This window comes from Hemitrygon akajei, chromosome 2 (genome assembly GCF_048418815.1).
Source record: "Hemitrygon akajei chromosome 2, sHemAka1.3, whole genome shotgun sequence".
NCBI classification, from domain to species: Eukaryota; Metazoa; Chordata; class Chondrichthyes; order Myliobatiformes; family Dasyatidae; genus Hemitrygon; species Hemitrygon akajei.
Window position 1 is genome coordinate 61,620,335 of NC_133125.1, and position 19,528 is coordinate 61,639,862.

General features: G+C 39.2%; 1 protein-coding gene across 3 annotated transcripts in view; it reads right to left on the minus strand.

Annotated features, from left to right (window-relative positions):
* The window catches only part of dennd4c (DENN/MADD domain containing 4C), a 183,667-nt gene that overhangs the window by 153,735 nt on the left and 10,404 nt on the right, over positions 1-19,528 (minus strand). For 2 of the 3 annotated variants that reach the window (XM_073072889.1, XM_073072869.1), the window contains exon 1: positions 12,870-12,890. The exons of the other annotated variant lie outside the window; for it this stretch is intronic. In XM_073072889.1, the coding sequence (XP_072928990.1) occupies positions 12,870-12,884 (15 nt within the window). In that variant the 5' untranslated portion in view covers positions 12,885-12,890. Of the gene's footprint in view, positions 1-12,869; positions 12,891-19,528 lie in introns of those variants that run through there. 3 annotated transcript variants of the gene reach the window in all.

The window sequence follows — 19,528 nt, forward strand, 5'->3', positions numbered from 1 at the left end:
ATACGCCTCAGAGTCAATGGTACCTTCACATACATGCAACTCAACCATGCCGTGGGCACTGATGCACCCCCATACCATCACAGATGCTGGCTTTTGCACCTTTCGCTGATAACAATCAGGATGGTCATTTTCATCTTTGGCACGGAGAACTCGACGCCCGTTTTTTCCAAAAACTAGCTGAAATGTGGACTCATCTGACCACAGCACACGGTTCCACAGTCTTTCGGTCCATCTGAGATGAGCTCGGGCCCAGAGAGCTCGCTGGCGTTTCTGCATAGAGTTTATGTATGGCTTCCTCCTTGTGTAATACAGTTTCAAGTTGCATTTGTGGATGCAGCGACGGACTGTGTTAAGTGACAATGGTTTTCCAAAGTACTCCCGAGCCCAGGTGGCTATAATTGTACAGTAGCACGACGGTTTCTTTGGCAGTGCCGCCTGAGGTCTCGAAGATCACGCGCATTCAACAGTTGTTTCCGACCACTGAGATGTCTCTGAATTCTCTGAATCTTTTCACAATATTATGTACTGTAGATGTTGAAAGTCCTAAATTCTCTGCAATCTTGCGTTGGGAAATGTTCCTTTTGAACTGACTAACAATTCTCTCACGAATTTTGGCACAAAGGGGTGAGCCACAACCCATCCTTGCTTGCAAAGACTGAGCTTTTGATTGACACTACTTTAATACCCAGTCATGATACCTCACCTGCTACCAATTAGCCTGCTTAATGTGGAGTCTTCCAAACTGGTGTTACTTGAATATTCTGTGCACTTTTCAATCTCATTTTAACTCTGTCCCAACTTTTGTTGAGTGTGTTGCAGCCATCAAATTCTAAATTTGTGTATATTTACAAAATACAATTAAGTTGGTCAGTAAAACTATTGAACATCTTTTCTTTGTACTTTTGTCAGTTAAATAAGGGTTCACATAAATTAACATATCACAGAATTTTGTTTTTATTGCATTTTGGAAAATATCCCAACTTTTCTGGAAATGGGGTTTGTAGTATCCTCAACTATGTTGCTTCCTTATCTGGTACAGCAAATACACTACATAGGAAACAATGGAGTGCAAAAGATGATCAGATTCTCCCAATGATGATGGAATTGGAAATTCAGGAACAAGCTCAAGAAACTGAAAGATGCACGACATGCCAGAAAACAAATCCTGGAACAGTGGAAAAACTACATCAAGTGCTGCTGCCCCACCTGGTCCATTTTTATACTTGCAAGTGGACTATATTTCTTTACTAAGGTGTCAAGGATACCAGACATACTGATAATAATGGACAAGCTACTCCAGCTAGGAAAGCTACAGCTACACACAGAGCAAAAACTCTAAAAGACTATATTCCTAGATGGAGATTTCCATGTCACATTGACTGTGACCAAAAAACATTTTGCTGGGAGTATTTGTCAGGAAATATGTCAACTGATGAACACTGCATTTTCTTTTAATTGTCCATATCACCTGGAGTCATCAGCACAAGTCGAATGAAGGAATGAAATAATTAAACAATGACTAAGTATCATGAAGAAGGCATACCACGACCTACAACTCCTCCTATGGTTTTGTGTAGCATCAGAGCAACACCAAACAAGGCACGTCCATCTGACGTGGTAATAGGGCAACCTACAGTGCCTTGTAAAATTATTCAGCCCCCAAACCTTTGCTCACATAAATGAGCATCACAACTAAGGATTTCAATTAATTTAACTGAGCATTTTTATTTGTGAATCACATGCCTTTTTCACAGCAGAGCCCAAAATAACAGGGAAAATTCTAAAGCATGAGAAACTAAAAATTCAAAAATGGAAAATTCATCAGTTCAAAAATATTCATCTTCCTTTGCTCAATACTGAGTTGAACCACCTCTTGCAGTTATTACAGCCAGTAGTCTTTTTGGATAAGTCTCCATTAGCTTTGCACAGCGTGATAGGGCAAGATTTACCCATTCCTCCTTGCAAAATTGCTCAACCTGTGGCAGTTAAGTTGGGGAGCAGCAGTAGATAGCAATCTTGAGGTCTTGCCAGAGATGTTCGATCGGGTTTAAGATCAGGACCCTGACTGAGCCACCCAAGAACATCTATTTTCTTCATTTGAAATCATTCCGTGGTTGCTCTGGCAGTGGACTTCAGGTCATTGTCTTGCTGAAAGATGAAATTCCTCCCCAGTTTCGCTTTCTGGCAGAGGTTAGCAGCTGACTCCTGCAGCTCAGTCAGTGACTGTTAGCATCACAGTACCCTACTCACAAGTGCATTTCTTCTCGACATGACTTACTCAGTGTAGCTGTGGTTTCATATTATTCCCCAGTCTTTCACTATGGACTGCTCTGCCTTGGAGATAAGTCTCGAACCCTTTCCCAGATGTGTGCTTCTCTAATATCCCTGACTTGAATGTTCTTTTGTCTTCATTTGGGATTGTTCTGTTGAAAATCTACTATACTGTTGGACCTTACAGATAAAGAGGTTATTTATTCTTTTCAATTCATTGAGGGTCATGGTGGAGGGAGTACATTCAGATTGGAGGGTTGTGACTAGTGGTGTCCCACAAGGATCTGCTCTGGGACCTCTACTTTTTGTGATTTTTATTAACGACCTGGATGTGGGGGTAGAAAGGTGGGTTGGCAAGTTTGCAGACGACACTAAGGTTGGTGGTATTGTAGATAGTGTAGAGGATTGTCGAAGATTGCAAAGAAACATTGACAGGATGGAGAAGTGGGCTGAGAAGTGGCAGAAGGAGTTCAACCCGGAGAAGTGTGAGGTGGTACACTGTGGAAGGACAAACTCCAAGGCAGAGTACAAAGTAAATGGCAGGATACTTGGTAGTGTGGAGGAGCAGAGGGATCTGGACGTACATGTCCACAGATCCCTGAAAGTTGCCTCACAGGTAGATAGGGTAGTTAAGAAAGCTTATGGGGTGTTAGCTTTCATAAGTCGAGGGATAGAGTTTAAGAGATGCGATGTAATGATGCAGCTCTATAAAACTCTAGTTAGGCCACACTTGGAGTACTGTGTCCAGTTCTGGTTGCCTCAATACAGAAAGGATGTGGAAGCATTGGAAAGGGTACAGAGGAGATTTATCAGGATGCCTCCTGGTTTAGAGAGTACGATCAGAGATTAAGGGAGCTAGGGCTTTACTCTTTGGAGAGGAGGAGGATGAGAGGAGACATGATAGAGGTGTACAAGATATTAAGAGGAATAGACAGAGTGGACAGCCAGCACCTCTTCCCCAGGGCACACTACTGGACAGGTATATGGAGGAATTTAAGGCGGGGGGTTATATGGGAGGCAGGGTTTGAGGGTCGACACAACATTGTGGGCCAAAGGGCCTGTAATGTGCTGTACTATTCTATGTTCTATGTTCTAAAACTGGTGATCCTCCAATTTTCTACATCAACAAATTGGGTGAGTTGGTAAGGGAATATACAGTATTGTACCCGAGGAAAGTTAGCATAGTAATTACAAAGGGGATGAATACTTTTTCAGCCTCACAATTTTAGTTTTTAATTTTTAGTGAATTGTTACAGGTTTTGGAAATTTTAGTGAATTGTTAACAGTTTTTGGCACTTGATTTGATGTTGCACAGTAGATTAGCTCAAAAATTCCTACTTTAGTGTATTTTAAATATATGAAAAGACAGTAAACTGTAAAAATAAGTGAATACTTTTTTCAAGGCACTATATGTCACTGCTGGGAGCCCTCAATCTGAGACTGATATACACATTATACAGACAATTTAGTTAACTATTTTGTGAAATTAACCCAAGCATTCCAGTCTGCTTCTCAAGAGATTTCTGCCACTTGGGAAGACCCAGCAGGAGGACGACACACCGATTCCAGGCAAGTGAGTCCTGATTAAGAAACCACAAAAGGAAAGACTAGGAGCTTCATGGGAATGTCCTTTACAAGTGCTATTAATTACCAATTCGGTGGCAAAAGTAGAAGATAAAAGTGAACAGACACCACCACTGCAAATGAGCTAAAGTGATACCCAACGAAGACAAACAGTGCTGTGGTTAATGTGCTAGTAATCTCTTGCTCACAGTGCCTACATTCCTGAGCTGTTGTACACAAATCACTAACCAGCTAGAAGACTTCAGCAAATCGACAACTACTGGACATTATGAAGTTTATTGTAATATTATTTGTTGTTATATTTTTGCAAATTTCCCCCACTCATAATGTGCCAGTTGAGATGACTCAATGTATACTTGCTGATTGTCAAGCAGAAATATTACAATTCAACAAAGCTCCTGTCATATGATGATATTGTTCATGGGAACAATAATGACTGTATGCAATGCAGCCTGCACCTTTTTTCCATGTAATTGGTTGCGTTCTTATAATTTTGGGTATGCTTTTCCTGCCATGAGACATACCTCCTAAGTCTAGAAGTAAACAAGACATTTCTGAAGGAGATTATTTTGCATCAATTTATGGTGTTGCAAGGAGTATAAGTGATCAAGAATATTGCTGCAGCCTTAGAAAGAGTAACAATGACAATGCTGAAGCCTTGGGAAAGGTAACAACAGGAATGGTTACCATGCACAACACAGTTCTTCAAAATCATATGGCATTAGATTTCCTCTTAGCAGTTGAGAAGTTCCTCACGTGAGGAGTGTCATATACCTGACAAGTCAAAAGCCATAACTAATTTGGCTAATCATATTCATAAAGCAGCTAAAAATGATCAATCTTATGGATGGGATTTCTTTGACTGGATTCATTCAAGTCCTGGAAGTTGGGGTTACTCAATATTGAGTCATATTATTCATACTAAAATGCCTAATCATAATTGAGCCTTTTTTCTGTGTCTGTATTCTTTTAATTATTTTATACATAACATAGATATAAGTTTTTCTGCCTCTGAATTTTCGGATGTAATGATTCTAAACATGATTTAGAATCTAAGGGAGGGGTTGAATGGCAGGGAGAGGAGACATTGGATCAGACTTAAATTTTAATCATCTTTTTTTTTGCAGTACAAATTATTATCTGCTTGTATTTTCAGTGGTCTTTATGCCTCAAATGGCTATACAAAGTACAATTCCGGAAGCCTCTTTGTTCTTTCATTAAATGAATGAGTGTTTTCTCATTGGTTAATTTTTACTACAGTATTGAATAAATATTTTCCAATTCTAATCTATATTTGAATGGAAGCTTTCTTACGATGGGGTGTAAAAGTAGCTGATTTATGCTAGGCACCATCCTTAATTTCTCTCTTCAAGCAACAGTGACCCATCACTGTTCTGGTCTTGTTCTTTTTTTTTCCCCTATCAACTCTTAAAATGATCATGAAGCAACAAGTTCTCTGCCCCATTCCTGACTTCTAAATGAATGTGGATTTAAATATCAGAACCCAATACTTCCTTCATTCTTTTACAATGAACACAGTGAAACCCATTTTAACTTGTGTGAACAATAAACAAATAAAGAGCCCCAACTATAACCAATTATATTGAATATAATCCCCCTTAATCACTGTATAGTGAAAGTCACCATACAAGTTAACACCTGGTATTTAATCGAAACCTTGTACGCGTTTAATATTACTTCCTCACTGAAAAATCTCAGTAAAGTTAATAATCTAATTCTTATGAATATCAGAAGTAATAAGTAATATAAATAAAGACTGCATATATTTGAGTTACAATGTTTGAAGGCCAACAGATCTGAATCTAAATTACAAAGTATCCGTTGAATGCATTGAATATTCAGGTCCAAGTGCCAAATTTGAGTTTTACATGAAATATTCCCATTCAGTATAGAGCTCAATTTTGTAGCACATTCCCCATTATCTACTAACTCACTTGGATGCTCCATTTTGTCCTATTTATTGCAACAACCGAAGACAGCTTCAATAACTTGTCTGCCAAGTTCGAAGTAAATCATTACTGCAAGATAATTAATTAATTTTAATTCATTCAAAGAGCCACCTTTTGAGTTATTGTACATACCCTGTTACACCAGGTACCTCAGAACATTGCTAAAAATTCCTATTTATGTGAAAACATTCTGGAGAGTTTGAGTAGTTCATTTAAGAAGAATTATGACCAGTTCCCTGAGATTTTCATAATAACTATTTATTTTACATATTGGACTTTTACAGTCAAATAATGCATCTTGAATTTGATGCAATTTGCCAATTGCCACAATAGGTCCACAGCAGTCACGATCTCAATGGCTCTCCACACAGACTTGGATTACCTGGACAATGCAAATACCTATGTCAGCATGCTGTTAATTGACTCAGCAACACCATCATTCCTACAATCCTCATTGAAAAGCTACTGAACCTGGGCCTCTGTAATTCCTTCTGTAACTGGATCCACAACTTCCTAACTGGAAGACCATGATCTGTGTGGATCAGAAATAATATCTCCAACTTGCTGACAAGTTACACTGGCGCTCCACGGGAATGTGTGCTTAGCGCACTGCTCTACTCTCTCTACACTCTTCGCTGTGCGGCTATGCATAGCTCAAATGCCATCTATAAATTTGCTGATGATACAACCATTTTTGGCAGAATCTCAGATGGTAACGAAAGAGCACACAGTAGCAAGACATACCAGTTAGTCGAGTGGTGTGACAGCAGCAACCTTGCACTCAATGTCAGCAAGACCAATTAACTGATTGTGGACTTCAAGAAGGGTAAAATGAGGGACCACAACCATCATTTCTGAGACTTTCTGATTTCAGAGGGATCGGAAGTGGAGAGAGTGAGCAAGTTGAAGTTCCTAGGTGTCAATGTCTCTGAGTACCTAAACTGGATTGAACATATTGATGAAGCCAAAAGAAGGCAAGACAGCGGCTACGTTTCATTAGCAGTTTGGTTTGTCAACTAAAACAGTCGAAAACTTCTACAAATGAACCATGGAGAGCATTCGGACAGGCAACATCACCATCACTTGCGCATTGGGGGGGGGGGGGTTACTGCACAAAATTAAATTAAGTTGCACAAACTTGTAAAATTAGGCAGCTCAATCATGGGTACTAGCCTCCATTGTATCCAAGACATCTTCAACGAGTGGTGCCCTGGGAAGGCAGCATCCATCATTAAGGATCCCCAGCACCCAGGACATGCTCTCTTCACACAGTCAGAAAGGAAGTTCAGAAGCCTGAAGGAACAAACTCAGTGATTCAGGAACAGCCTCTTCCCCTCTGCCATACGATTCCCAAATGGACATTGAACCCGTGAACACTACCTCACTACTTTTTTCTTGTTTTTTGGCATTACTTCTTTTAACTTACCGGGTAATAATTTAACAGACATATACTTAATGCAACTCAGTTTTTTCTCAATATTTATCAAGTATTTCCCTGTACTGCTGCCATAAAGTTGACAAATTCCATAAAATATGCCAGTGATATTGAATCTGATTCTGACAAACTAGATCAATTTTTCCAAACAAAATTTCAGAGCCTCTGCATTCTGCTTTATCATACATGTTTAATTTTTTTTTGGTGTACATCACCAATACTGATCACTTCTCAATCACTGCATTGATTACATAAAGAATTCACATGGAAACAAGTTTTTAAATTTGCAACTTCAGTTTAAGTTTATTTTCTAATTTTTAACTCATCACACTCAAATTCAAATAGTGTAAACTGAAATAACGAAGATTACAAACTGTTAATTTCAAGTAAGCAATTAAGATTGATACCAATGCCAATTCACAAGGTTCGTCGATAAATAGCTTTGACAGCAAAGTGCAGATCCCGTATAATAAAATGTTTTAAAGAAAAATCCTTAGAAAAGTCTAATGAATTGATTAATCCATAAAAGTTTTGTAATGTTAACATGCCTTTAATCCTCTTTATACTAAATGTCAAAATATCTCTTCTTCCTGGAAAGCCTACTCCAGTTTAATCAGCTACCATTATTTAACTCCTGTAACAGAGATACTCTAATTTAATCCAGGTGGAACTATATACAAGAGAGCATTGCAAGCTAAGTACTCATGGTTGACACTGTCACTTTGTATTCCATCATCTTGCTAGTGACCAGAAGTGGATTGAAGTGAGCCTACGCTCTGTTAGATAATCAGAGTTGAACAAATTATCTACCTGCCAGGTAAAATACATCAACACAGATGGTGTATTAGAACACCATAGTATGAAGCATCAAATATCCATTTTCACATGAATCCAATCCTAACCCATTTAAAACTTCCCCATTCCCTGCACTCTTCACCTCTACAATCCACATTCACCTACCCACTGGGGCAATTTAAAATGACTAATTAACTTATAAACCCATGCATAATTCAGATAGAGGAGAAAATGAGGAAGCACACATTGTGAGGTTGCTTCTGGAATGCAGTGTACAGATTCAGTCTCTTATTTATGAAAGGGTATATCAACATTGGAGGAAGAATGCAAAACATTCACTGATCAGAGCTATTCCATCACAAACAGCTGAAAAGATTACATCTGTATTCTTTGAAGATTAGAAGAATGAGCGTGGTGTCACTGAAACACAAGATCTAAAGTGCTAGATCTGGATACCGAGAGGTTTTCAGTACAGTCGGCCCCCCTTATCTGCGGATTCCGTATGCACGGATTCAACCAACCACGGATCAGGAAAACCCGGAAGTTCTCTCTCCAGCACTCGTTGCTTGAGCACATAGACTATTTTTTCTTGTCATTATTCCCCAAACAATACAGTATAACAACTATTTACATTGTATTAGGTATTGTAAGTAATCTAGAAATGACTTTAAAGTACAGGCAGTCCCCGGGTTATGAATGAGTTCTATTCCTGAGTCCATCTTTAAGTCGGATTTGAAGTCAGAACAGGTACATCCGGTATTATTTAGCGTCAGTTAGTCAAACATTTTTCTTAGTATATAGTATATACTTTACCTTTCTATGCACATAAAACACTTAAGAAACATACATATTATAATAATTTAACCACTGCATTGCTTAGTAATAATCGTAGTTTTCATCGGGGCAGGGCCTTTCACATTCTCCATTAAAATTGCTCCAATCGTTGACCGACTGTAGCCTAACGCTCTTCCAATGACCGATGGCATTTCACCTCTTTCTGATCGCTTTATTACTTCCACCTTATTTTCAATCGTGATCATGATTATTTTCGTGAACAGAAACACTGCGGATTCAGAGCTGCGCCACCAGGTCCTAATGTCCACCACACGGCGACATGTTAAATAAAGTCCAGGGTTCCGCTGGGTCCTAAAGACCACTGCACTGATAAAAGTTAAATAAGGGACTTGAGCATCCACGAACTTTGGTATCCACGGGGGGGTTCCGGAACCAATCCCCTGCGGACAAGGAGGGCCGACTGTAGTGGGAAAGGTGGATATAGTTATAAAATTATTGAGTGGTCATTTAAATCTGAGGTGCACAGAAATTTCTTTGAGTAGAAGTTAGTCAACCTTCAAATGTCTACCCCAAGAGTTGTGGATGCAAGATCATTAGGAGTATTTAATTACAAAGTAGGTAAAGTTTTGAAAGACTGCAGAATTGGTGGCTATGTTAACCAGCTCAAGGCCTAGAGTAGCTTATACCAAATGGCAGGGCAGGTTCAATGGAGCAGGTGGCCTACTCTTGCTGGTTTTTGTGTTCCTGCTCCAAATGGCAAGGTGCCATTGTCATCAATTAAAAACTAATGACTGACCAGAGTCAATGAAAGCTGAAATTCTAGTTTTTTTAAAAAATACATGTAACCAGAGCAATTACCTAACATTCTTGAGACATTTGCATTAGACTTTGCAGAGGCCGCTTCTCACGATAAACACAAATGGCCTGCAGAATTTAAAAATGCACATATATCACCGCCATCCTGTCACAAGTTTTGATATTACAAATTATCGTTTTCCCCCAATTTAAATTGCTTGCTGACTTGTCAAAATAAAGATTTGCCACAAACCAATCTGTACATTAACTGATGTATAGTAACTCTTGAGAATATCTAAAATTTGTCAACAGAATTAACTGATAAAAAGGTCCAGCCTGGAGTTGTGCATTCTACTGTGGAAAAGCTCAAATTCAAAAGTAATTAATGGGTTAACCATTAAGAGGAGCTTGATGTTCTTTGAACAATTCAGTGTTGCTTAATAATTTAAGAGTCACCCCACCCCACAACCAGACTTTCAGTTCTCACAAGAAAGCGGCATCAACTGAATTAATTACATCAGTCATGACAGTTCTTGCAAACTTTGGAGTTTACGGGTGACTGATTATCAAAGTAGTTCAATTTTTTTCAATTTTTACATGCTTAAGTGTATTTGCTGAATTCTTAAACTTAATATATATTTATTGTATATTTGTGTTAAAGTTTGATCAAATTGAACTATACAAAAATGTTACACTAAAATGAGGTAATGTAACAGCACAGGTACACAATAATGAGTCTGTTCATCATGCTTAGCTGCTTACAAAAACACTATCTGCGGAAAAAACACCAATTACAGGTTGCAGATAAAGAGATCTGTGCACCATCAATACAATTGTAGAAACAGCTGAAACTGAAGGGGTAAAACACTACAAGCAAGAGGTACATTACAAACCAAAGTAACCTACACTGGCCTTAAGTTACATCTAAAGTACTTCAGGAAATATTCTTACACTAACTATTTGCTTTTATTTAATACATTATTCAAGCTAAATGAAGGAGATGTTAGGGTAGATAAACAAGTGCTTGCTCTCAGAGCTAGGTTTAAGTGATGTCCTAAAGGAGAAAATTTGAATTAGAAGTGTTTACCTCAGTCAGTTCCAAAGCTAAGAATGCAGATACTGACAGCCATTCTAAAGCAAGTTCAAAAGGTACAAAAAAAATTGCCTGCTACAGAAACATCAACAGCAAAAAGTTGACGGCCTATGCTCTCTAGTGAGTTGAAAGGCAATTTCTTCTTCTTCCTTAAAGTCTGAGTTAGTCAAAATTAGTTGTACTGTGGAGAGCATTCTGACAGGTTACATCTCTGTCTGGTATGGAGGGGCTACTGCACAGGACTGAAAGAAGCTGCAGAAGGTTGTAAATCTAGTCAGCTCCATCTTGGGCACGAGCCTACAAAGTATCTAGGATGTCTTCAAGGAGCAGTGTCTCGGAAAGGCAGCGACTATTATTAAGGACCTCCAGCACCCAGGGCATGCCCTTTTCTCACTGTTACCATCAGGTAGGAGAAACAGAAGCCTGAAGGCACACACTCAGCGATTCAGGAACAGCTTCTTTCCCTCTGCCATCTGATTCCTGAATGGACATTGACTCTTTGGACACTACCTCACTTTTAAAAAAATATATACAGTATTTCTGTTTTTGCATGTTTTAAAATCTATTCAATATACATAATTGAATTACTTGTTTGTTTATTTCGTATATTATTTTTTCCTCAGCTTGATTATGTATTACATTGAACTGCTGCTGCTAAGTTCATGTCACATGCCGGTGATAATAAACCTAATTCTGATCAATTCATGATGAGCTGTCAAGAGCTTTGGGTGTTAAAGGGCTTTGCATGAGGCCTCTATGTATGGAGCTGCAATTTTTACAGGCCTCCATATCCAAAAAAAAAGTCCCATAGCAGATGAGAGAGTGTGTCAAAGTAGCACACAGGTGGATCATGATAATTCTCCAAGTATTTTGTGCCTTTTGAACTCACTTTAGAACAGCTGTCAGCATCTGCATCCTTAGCTTTGGAACTGACTGAGGTAAAACACTTCTAATTCAAATTTTCTCCTTTAGGACACCACTTAAACCTAGCTCTGAGAGCAAGCATTTGTTTATCTACCCTAACATCTCTTTTATATAACTCAATCTTTAAGCTTGTGGAATACTGACCAATTTTGCAAGCATTAATTCCACGTTTCAAAGTGTTGGGCAGTCTGGGTAAAATCTGGGAGATGTTGTTAAACTGCAGGCGGGGAGCAAATAAGGTTATCAGTTCAACTAAACCAAAAAAATCCTTACAAGTCTGCAGGAATTACAAGCAGTGGGCTCCTTAACTCAACTGCAGGTGACCATTCAATATACCAGGCTAGCCAGTTTCAACTTTAATAGCAGCATTCAAAGCCAGAGATCAAAACTGTCAAATGTAATTCTGGACCAGTCATCCATGTCTATAACGGCATTGTTTTATCCACTTTAATTATGTACTAATTAGAGTAAAACATTTTGTAAGCACCAACACATAACAGAAACAAATTTAATTATTGGCATTAATTAAAGAACTAAAGCACAAAGATAAAATGACAAACTGCTTCGCATCCCACTATTTCATAAATCCCAAGACTATGCATGTGCCTTCAAAACACGAGATCTGAGTACATCTGCCTAATAATTTTTGAAACTATAAATACAAAAGTCACATGTTGCTCACAGGATTTGTGTGGAGAAAAAGAAACCCGCTCCAAGAAATTGTCCTATCCTTTTCCAGTTAAAATAGAAATAACAAATAGTTAACATTTACCGATACTCAATCATATTTAATTAGCAATTTCACAGAACCATACTGAAGCACAGGAACATACTGAAAGGTTATTTGAAAAGTTTAAGAAACTTCCTTAAAAATCCTGATGTGGCAGCTTTTCAGCATGTAATGGGACTACTAATGTGGAAACTTTTGTGCAAATTGCATTTATTGCTGTACATGTATTTTACAATTTAAGCCAGCACCATCTTTTAAAAAGTTGCAATAGGATTTAACTACTAGCCATGTCTTCCCTCCTTATCTGTTTCCATCTTCCACAGGGTCCACACCCTCCATAATTCTGTGGTCCACTCATCCCTTCCCTCTACGCCTCTCTAACCTAACCCTTGGCACTTTCCCAACAGGTTCTTACATTTCCTCCCTCACCTCTGAGCAACCAAAACAGCCTTCATTTGAGGCAAAGATTTACGTTACCTCCTCCAACCTCATCAACTGCACTCAGTGCTCCTGATGTGGTCCTATCTAGAGTGGAAAGACCAAAAGTAGATTAATGGCCAAGCTGAATACTGGGTTGCATGACATTTTAACTCGGTTCCCCATGCCAACCAGTCACCCTCAGCCTTCTCCACTTCCAGGGTAAAGCCCAATGCAAGTTAGAACAACACCTCATATTCTGACTAGGTAGTCTACAACTCAATGGTATCGATACTGAATTTTCCAATTTCAGGCAACCCTTACCCCTTGTGTGTGCCCTTTTCTCTCTTCTTCCAATCCACCTCAGGCCTCCCATTCTCATACCTCCGATCAGCCAGTTTCAAAATCATTCTCCTCCCATTTCCACAATCTATTACCCACACACTTCACCCACCTTATCTCTTCCCACCTCTGGTTCCATCTGCCTTTCATCTCTTCCCGAGTGGTTCCCATTACATTCTAGCATGTGTCCACATTCACCACTCTCCAGCCTTTATATCAACCTTCACCTTCCCCTCTACCACCCCACTAAATTCACCCTTCCCTATCCTCCCCATCTACTACCACCACCTATTGGCCAGTCTCCCAATTATACCCAACTCCTTTTGCCATTATCCCTCAGCCCTCCTCAGTCCACCTGTCATCTACTGCCCCCCTCCTCAACTCTTCCCTTTTCCTCTTTATATGGCCATCTTCCTTCTCCAATCTCAGCACCAAGGAAGAAACTTGAACCAAAATGTCAACAATTCCTTTCCCCCAATGTTTGACCCACTGTGTTACTCCAGCAGTTTCATTTTTGCTCCAAATTTTAGCATAGAATCTTGTGTCTGTGAGATTATTAAAATTTTGAGTCTGTAGCATCCTTGAAACAAAAAAGATAAATTTAAGTCACTAACCTTTATTGATTACTCTTCATTCAGTGGTTCAAACTGAGACATAGGTTTTTGAAAGAAGTGACTACATATAGGTGACTATTGATATACAATTCTATAATATATAATGCTGTCTGTTTCAAGAAAAACAAGACTCATGGAAAATAACAACAATTTATCAACTTGGCTACCACTTCAAAACAAAATCAAGCTATGAAATTGGTGGAGATGGCTCTTTTAATACATAAAGACAAGAGATCCTGCAAATGCTGGAAATCCAGAGCAACACACAAAATGCTAGAGGAACTCAGCAGGTCACACAGCATTTATGGAAACAAATAAGTAGTTGATATTTAGGGCCGAGACCCTTCATCAGGTTTTTTTTTTGGGGGGGGGGGGGAGGAGAACATGCCAGAATAAAGTAAGGGGAGGGGAAGGAGAACAAGCTAGGTGACAGATGAAGCCAGGTGGGTGGGGGAGGGGAATAAAGCAAGAAGCTAGGAGGTATTAAGTGGAAAAGGCAACAGGCTGAAGGAGGAATCTAATAGGAGAGTGGATCTTGGGAGAAAGGGAAGGAGGAGGGACACCAGGGGGTGGCGATAGGCAGGTGAGAAGAGGTAAAAGGCCAGATTGGGGAAAATGAAGAGGGAAGGGGAGGGGGGGAAATTACCAGAAGTTAAGAGAAATTGATGTTCATGTCATCAGGTTTAACAAATGACCACCTGCCTACATATTTTACAATGGTGCATCAATACAAGAACATGTTAATCCTAAACTGTCATCCATTTAAGATTACAGCAATTCAAAGTGAACAAACAAGAAACATACCTAAAACAACGTAAAACCTTATGAACACCTTATATATCATTCAAGGATGCTGTGCCAACCCATCTGGTGTAGTGGCCTCTCAGGTGTGAGAAATTGTAAATCAGTTCAAAAAATCTTGCAGACTGTATTATCCATTATCGCATTTAAAAAACTGAACTAGTTGGGACATTTGTGTACTCAGAGAGCCAGCTCTCACAACACTAATCTCGAGCATTTGCCTCTCCGTTCTGAGAAGTTTTTAGACTGTCTGTATGAATTACTATGTCCCAATGAAGATGTTTGAACATTCAGAGGTGTCTGCCACTGTAGACATGCAATTCAAAGGAAAAACTGTCAACCCAAAATATTGAAGTAAATGTCATTGTAACTACTGAATTTTCATCTTGAAATCTTGAAAAGTTGTTACCTTTCATCTTGAAGGGTATAAAAATGTGATGCACCGAGTTTATGAGACTACTGAGAGGGTCTCCAAGAGAATGTCTGTTTCAAACAGATTCAAGATAGTTTAATGTAATTTCCAGTACAGTGTAAAGGAGAACAAAATAAATGTTACTGTGGATCAGATGCAGCACACAAAAAAACAGGAAGATAAACAGCACAATAAACACATAAGATAGCTTATATAGATAGCTTATATTGCATGTACATAAGTGACACTGATAGGAAATGATAAAGTAGTGATGGTGGTGGGGGGTGTAGTTTGGTGGGTTAGTGGGTGGAGATGGTGATCAGCCTTACTGCTTAGTGAAAGTAACTGGTGCTCCTGATGTGGATGCTACTTAACCTCCTCCCCAATGGGACGGTGATAAACAGTTCTAGTGAAGGGTGAGTAGAATCATTCATGATGTTACTAGCTTTTCCCCCAGCACCTTTCTGTATACATGTCCTCGACTGTGGGTAGGCTGGTACCAGTGATGTGTTGGGCAATTTTGACTACCCACTATTTGCCAGTGTAGCTGCATTACCATGCAGCGATGCAACATGTTAGAATGCCCTCTACTACGCATCTGTACAGGGTCATGAGTATTGATGTGCATAATCCAGATCACTTCAGCCTCCTCTGAAAGCAGAGGCATTGAGTGTCCCATGTGGCATGAATAGAGTTTCCTATGTGTGTCACTGCCAGGTGTTCAAAGAGCTTCATGACGATTGACATCAGTCATTTAGGTCTGAAGGTGTAGAGTTCTTTAGTATAGGGATGGTAGTGGCTAATTTGAAGCATGTGGGAACAGCAGCCTTAACAAATGAAGTATTGAAGATGTCTGTGAAGAAGTCAGTGAGTTGGTGTGGACACTCAGAGTATTCCGCCTGGGATGCTGTCAGGCCCAGCAGTCTTATGGGGGTTGACTGTTTGCAGAATCCTTCTCAAATCTGCTGCTGTTACAGACAATGGCTGCTCACCTGGAAGAGGTAGTTTTTATGGTTGGCATCTGCTGCTTGCTTTGAAGCATGTACGGTCATTGTTTAGAGCATCAGGGAGGGAGGCATCACTGGTACAGTCAATGCTATTTTCCTTTACATAGTCAGTAATGCTTTTGATCCCCAACCACATTATTGACCAGGTGCTCCTGATTCTCACCCCCCCCCCCCCGCCTCACACGCAAGTGGTCTTCACCCTCTTAATGCACAAGTTGTGGTTTCTCCTGGCTGCTCTGAGAACTGTTCTGTCTCCAGACTTGAAGGCAGCATCCCAGACTTTCTGTAGGGAACACACCTCTGCATTCAACCAGGGCTTCTGGTTGAGCCATTAGATGACCACTCGAGGTACTGACATCCTCTACACACTTACAGATGAGTTATATTCATCGAGGTGTCTTCTCCATTGGGTATCTGCCAGTTAATCCATACAAAACTGCCTTAAAGTGTAGAGGTTGCCTCATTAGCCATACAGTGTTGGTCATCTTGACCAATTTCTCCACTTTTTTTCCATACCTACAACTTTCATAAACACAACTTCCCCAGTGACTTAGTCACAATCACAACAGAATCAATGGCACTGGACAACAAAGATATTGCTTCCCAAGTACTTGTTGGTGTACCTTATGGATTGTGGGCAGCTAATCATGAAAATCACCATGAAATTTCCCTACCACGCATCTTTAAAAATAAAATCACCTATACATTTTATTTCAATTATAATTCCAAGCCTAATAAAATGTTGCCCACAATGCAAGCTGGAAAGTTTTCTATCTTGACCAGGCATGCCTAGTCATGCTTAGAAGGGAGGATGCTGCTTTGCAGGACAGGTTTTAGAAGACTATAGAAGCATCACGAACACATTGTTCTATGCATTGCTACTTAATGTACAGTATATCAGTTGTGATCACGTTAATGTGCATGATCTACGTGCATAGAATACTGTGTACTTATTATAATAAAGTAATTGCATTTTCAGGAGTATTTGTGATGCCAGTGTTGCAACAGCCACGATACTTTCTATTATATTTGTGGCGAGTGTCCACTTAAATCTCAAAGACGTAGTATGACACCCCTTATTAAGAAAGCCTATGAGCTCCACTTTGGATGGAAAATTGGTGACAAAGGCAAAGCCTGGGCTCCTCACATCTGTTGCGCAACATGCACTGTCGATCTTAGAGCTTGGCTCAGAGGTACTTGGAAGTCAATGCCGTTCGCTGTCCTGATGATATGGTAAGAGCAGAAAGATGTGTTAGACTGCTACTTCTGTCTGATCAGTGTATACCTTTTCCTGCTAAAAACAAGAAATCCATTGAATACCTCAATCCTCCTTCGGCCATGAGACTTGTGCCGCATGACGATAGTCTTCTAGTACCAAAGCCACCAGAGACATGGAGTCTAGAGGCGGCGACAAAGATGCCATGTTGCAGGAGCCATGGATGGAAAATGACAGCAATACTGATACAGATTTTGAACCCGTTATGTCGAATGAGCCTCAACTGCAAGGATGGAATCTGCTGGCACCAGGCACAACAATTTCCATGAAGGATTTTAATACTTGAGACAACTGTTTCCCAGAATAACTGATGCCAAGATTAAGGAAGGCAATTTTGTTGGTCCACAAATCAAACAGGTCATCAACAACAGGCAATTTTAAGAACTTCCAATGGTATGGGAGAGAGAAAAAAAATAATCACATGAAAGGCATTCAAGGATATTGTTGAAATTTTTTCATGGCAACTCCATAACACCAAACTACTTGCAGATGGTTAACAACATGCTTCAAACATACAAAATCACGAAGTGCAACATGTCTCAAAGATTCATTTTCTGCATTCTCATTTAGATCTCTTCCCTGCAAATCTTAATGTTATCAGTGACAAGCATGATGAATGGTTTCACCAGGGCATTCAGGTCATGGAGAAACTGTTTCAAGGCGACTGGAATCCATCAATGCTGACTGATTATTGTTGGACACTTAAGCAAGAAACCTCAGACAACGAGTACAAACAAAAATCATCAACAAAACATTTTAAACTTAGTTGAACAATTGCAATGTGTCAGTAGCATTATGCAATTAAATGCATTCTATTCAATAAAAGTTTATTTCTTGTTTCTCCAAATTCCTACATGATACAAGTAGTCTAAATTAATACTTATGTTTAGTTTCAAGTGGTCTATCAAACAAAAAAAAATTCTGAGGAATCTTCTTTAAATAATGCTGTTCAGTGTGGTTTAGTACATCATCCTTGATGTTATCAATGTGTCAGGATGTCATTATATGTTCGAACACAGTGTACAGAATTCTTACAATGGCAAGTCCATGTACAAAGACATTTTTGAGATGGGTGAATCAAATTAGTAACAGATTACATGACTTTGCTGTAAAAATGACTTGTATGTTTAAGTCATAAAGAAATATGCTTAAGACAAAGTGAAAAAAATGTAACAATGGTATTAGTGACAAAACAGTTTCAACAAGAATGTCAACAAATTTAAGTCGTGATATATACCATGCTATTTAATAATGTTAAAAGTGAATCCAATGCACATCTTCACAAGATCACAAAATTCAATGATAATGACTGCAATTCCTGACTTCAATGTCAGCTTCTTCAAACCCATATTAGGTTACAAAATTATCCAGCTATTAGAGTACATCAGGTTTAAGGGTTCCATTTTACACATCGACCAGTCCAATGGAAATGTGAATTATCCACCCAATTGAATTAAACAGTTCCAAGTCATCAGAAGCATACTCAGAATTACAGACAGAAACATACTTCATAGAATGACAAGCATCAGGTACCCATAGATATTACACTTAGTTACTAGCACCTGGTTCACAGACTTCAGTATTTTGACGATTCTAGTACAAGTGGCCCCCGTTTTCCGAACGTTCACTTGATAACAGTTCGCTGTTACGAAAGAACTACCTTAATACCTGTCTTCACTAACCAAAGAGGATTTTTGCTTTCATGAAAAAAAGACGCTCGCTTTATACGTGTTTACCCCGAGAAAGACTTCCATGACCATGAAGCCTTGTGCGGGCAGTTATGTGTGCATGCATGTACATGCCGATTTTTTTCTCTCATCAACTTTGGCTCACTGTCTTCCCGATTTTGATAAGTGAAACTACACCGTACATACAACTACACTGTATATACAATACTTCTACTTTATATAGGCTGTATATTTATCATATCATTCCTGCTTTTACTATATGTTCATGGTATTTTAGGTTTCATGTGTTATTTGGTTTGATTTGGTAAGATATTTTTTTGGGTCTGGGAACATTCAAAAATTTTTCCCATATAAATTAATAATTGCTTCTTTGCTTTACGACATTTCGGCTTATAAATGGTTTCATAGGAATGCTCTACCTTTGGATATAGCAGGGGAAACCTGTACTTGTCCAGATGCTTTAATTTTTGTGACAGTAGCTACCTCCACCACTTTCTCAGACATTGCAACTACCCACTGGGTGAAATAAAATCCTGACACCAAGGAAGATAGTTCTACATTACAAATTGGATCAATTAT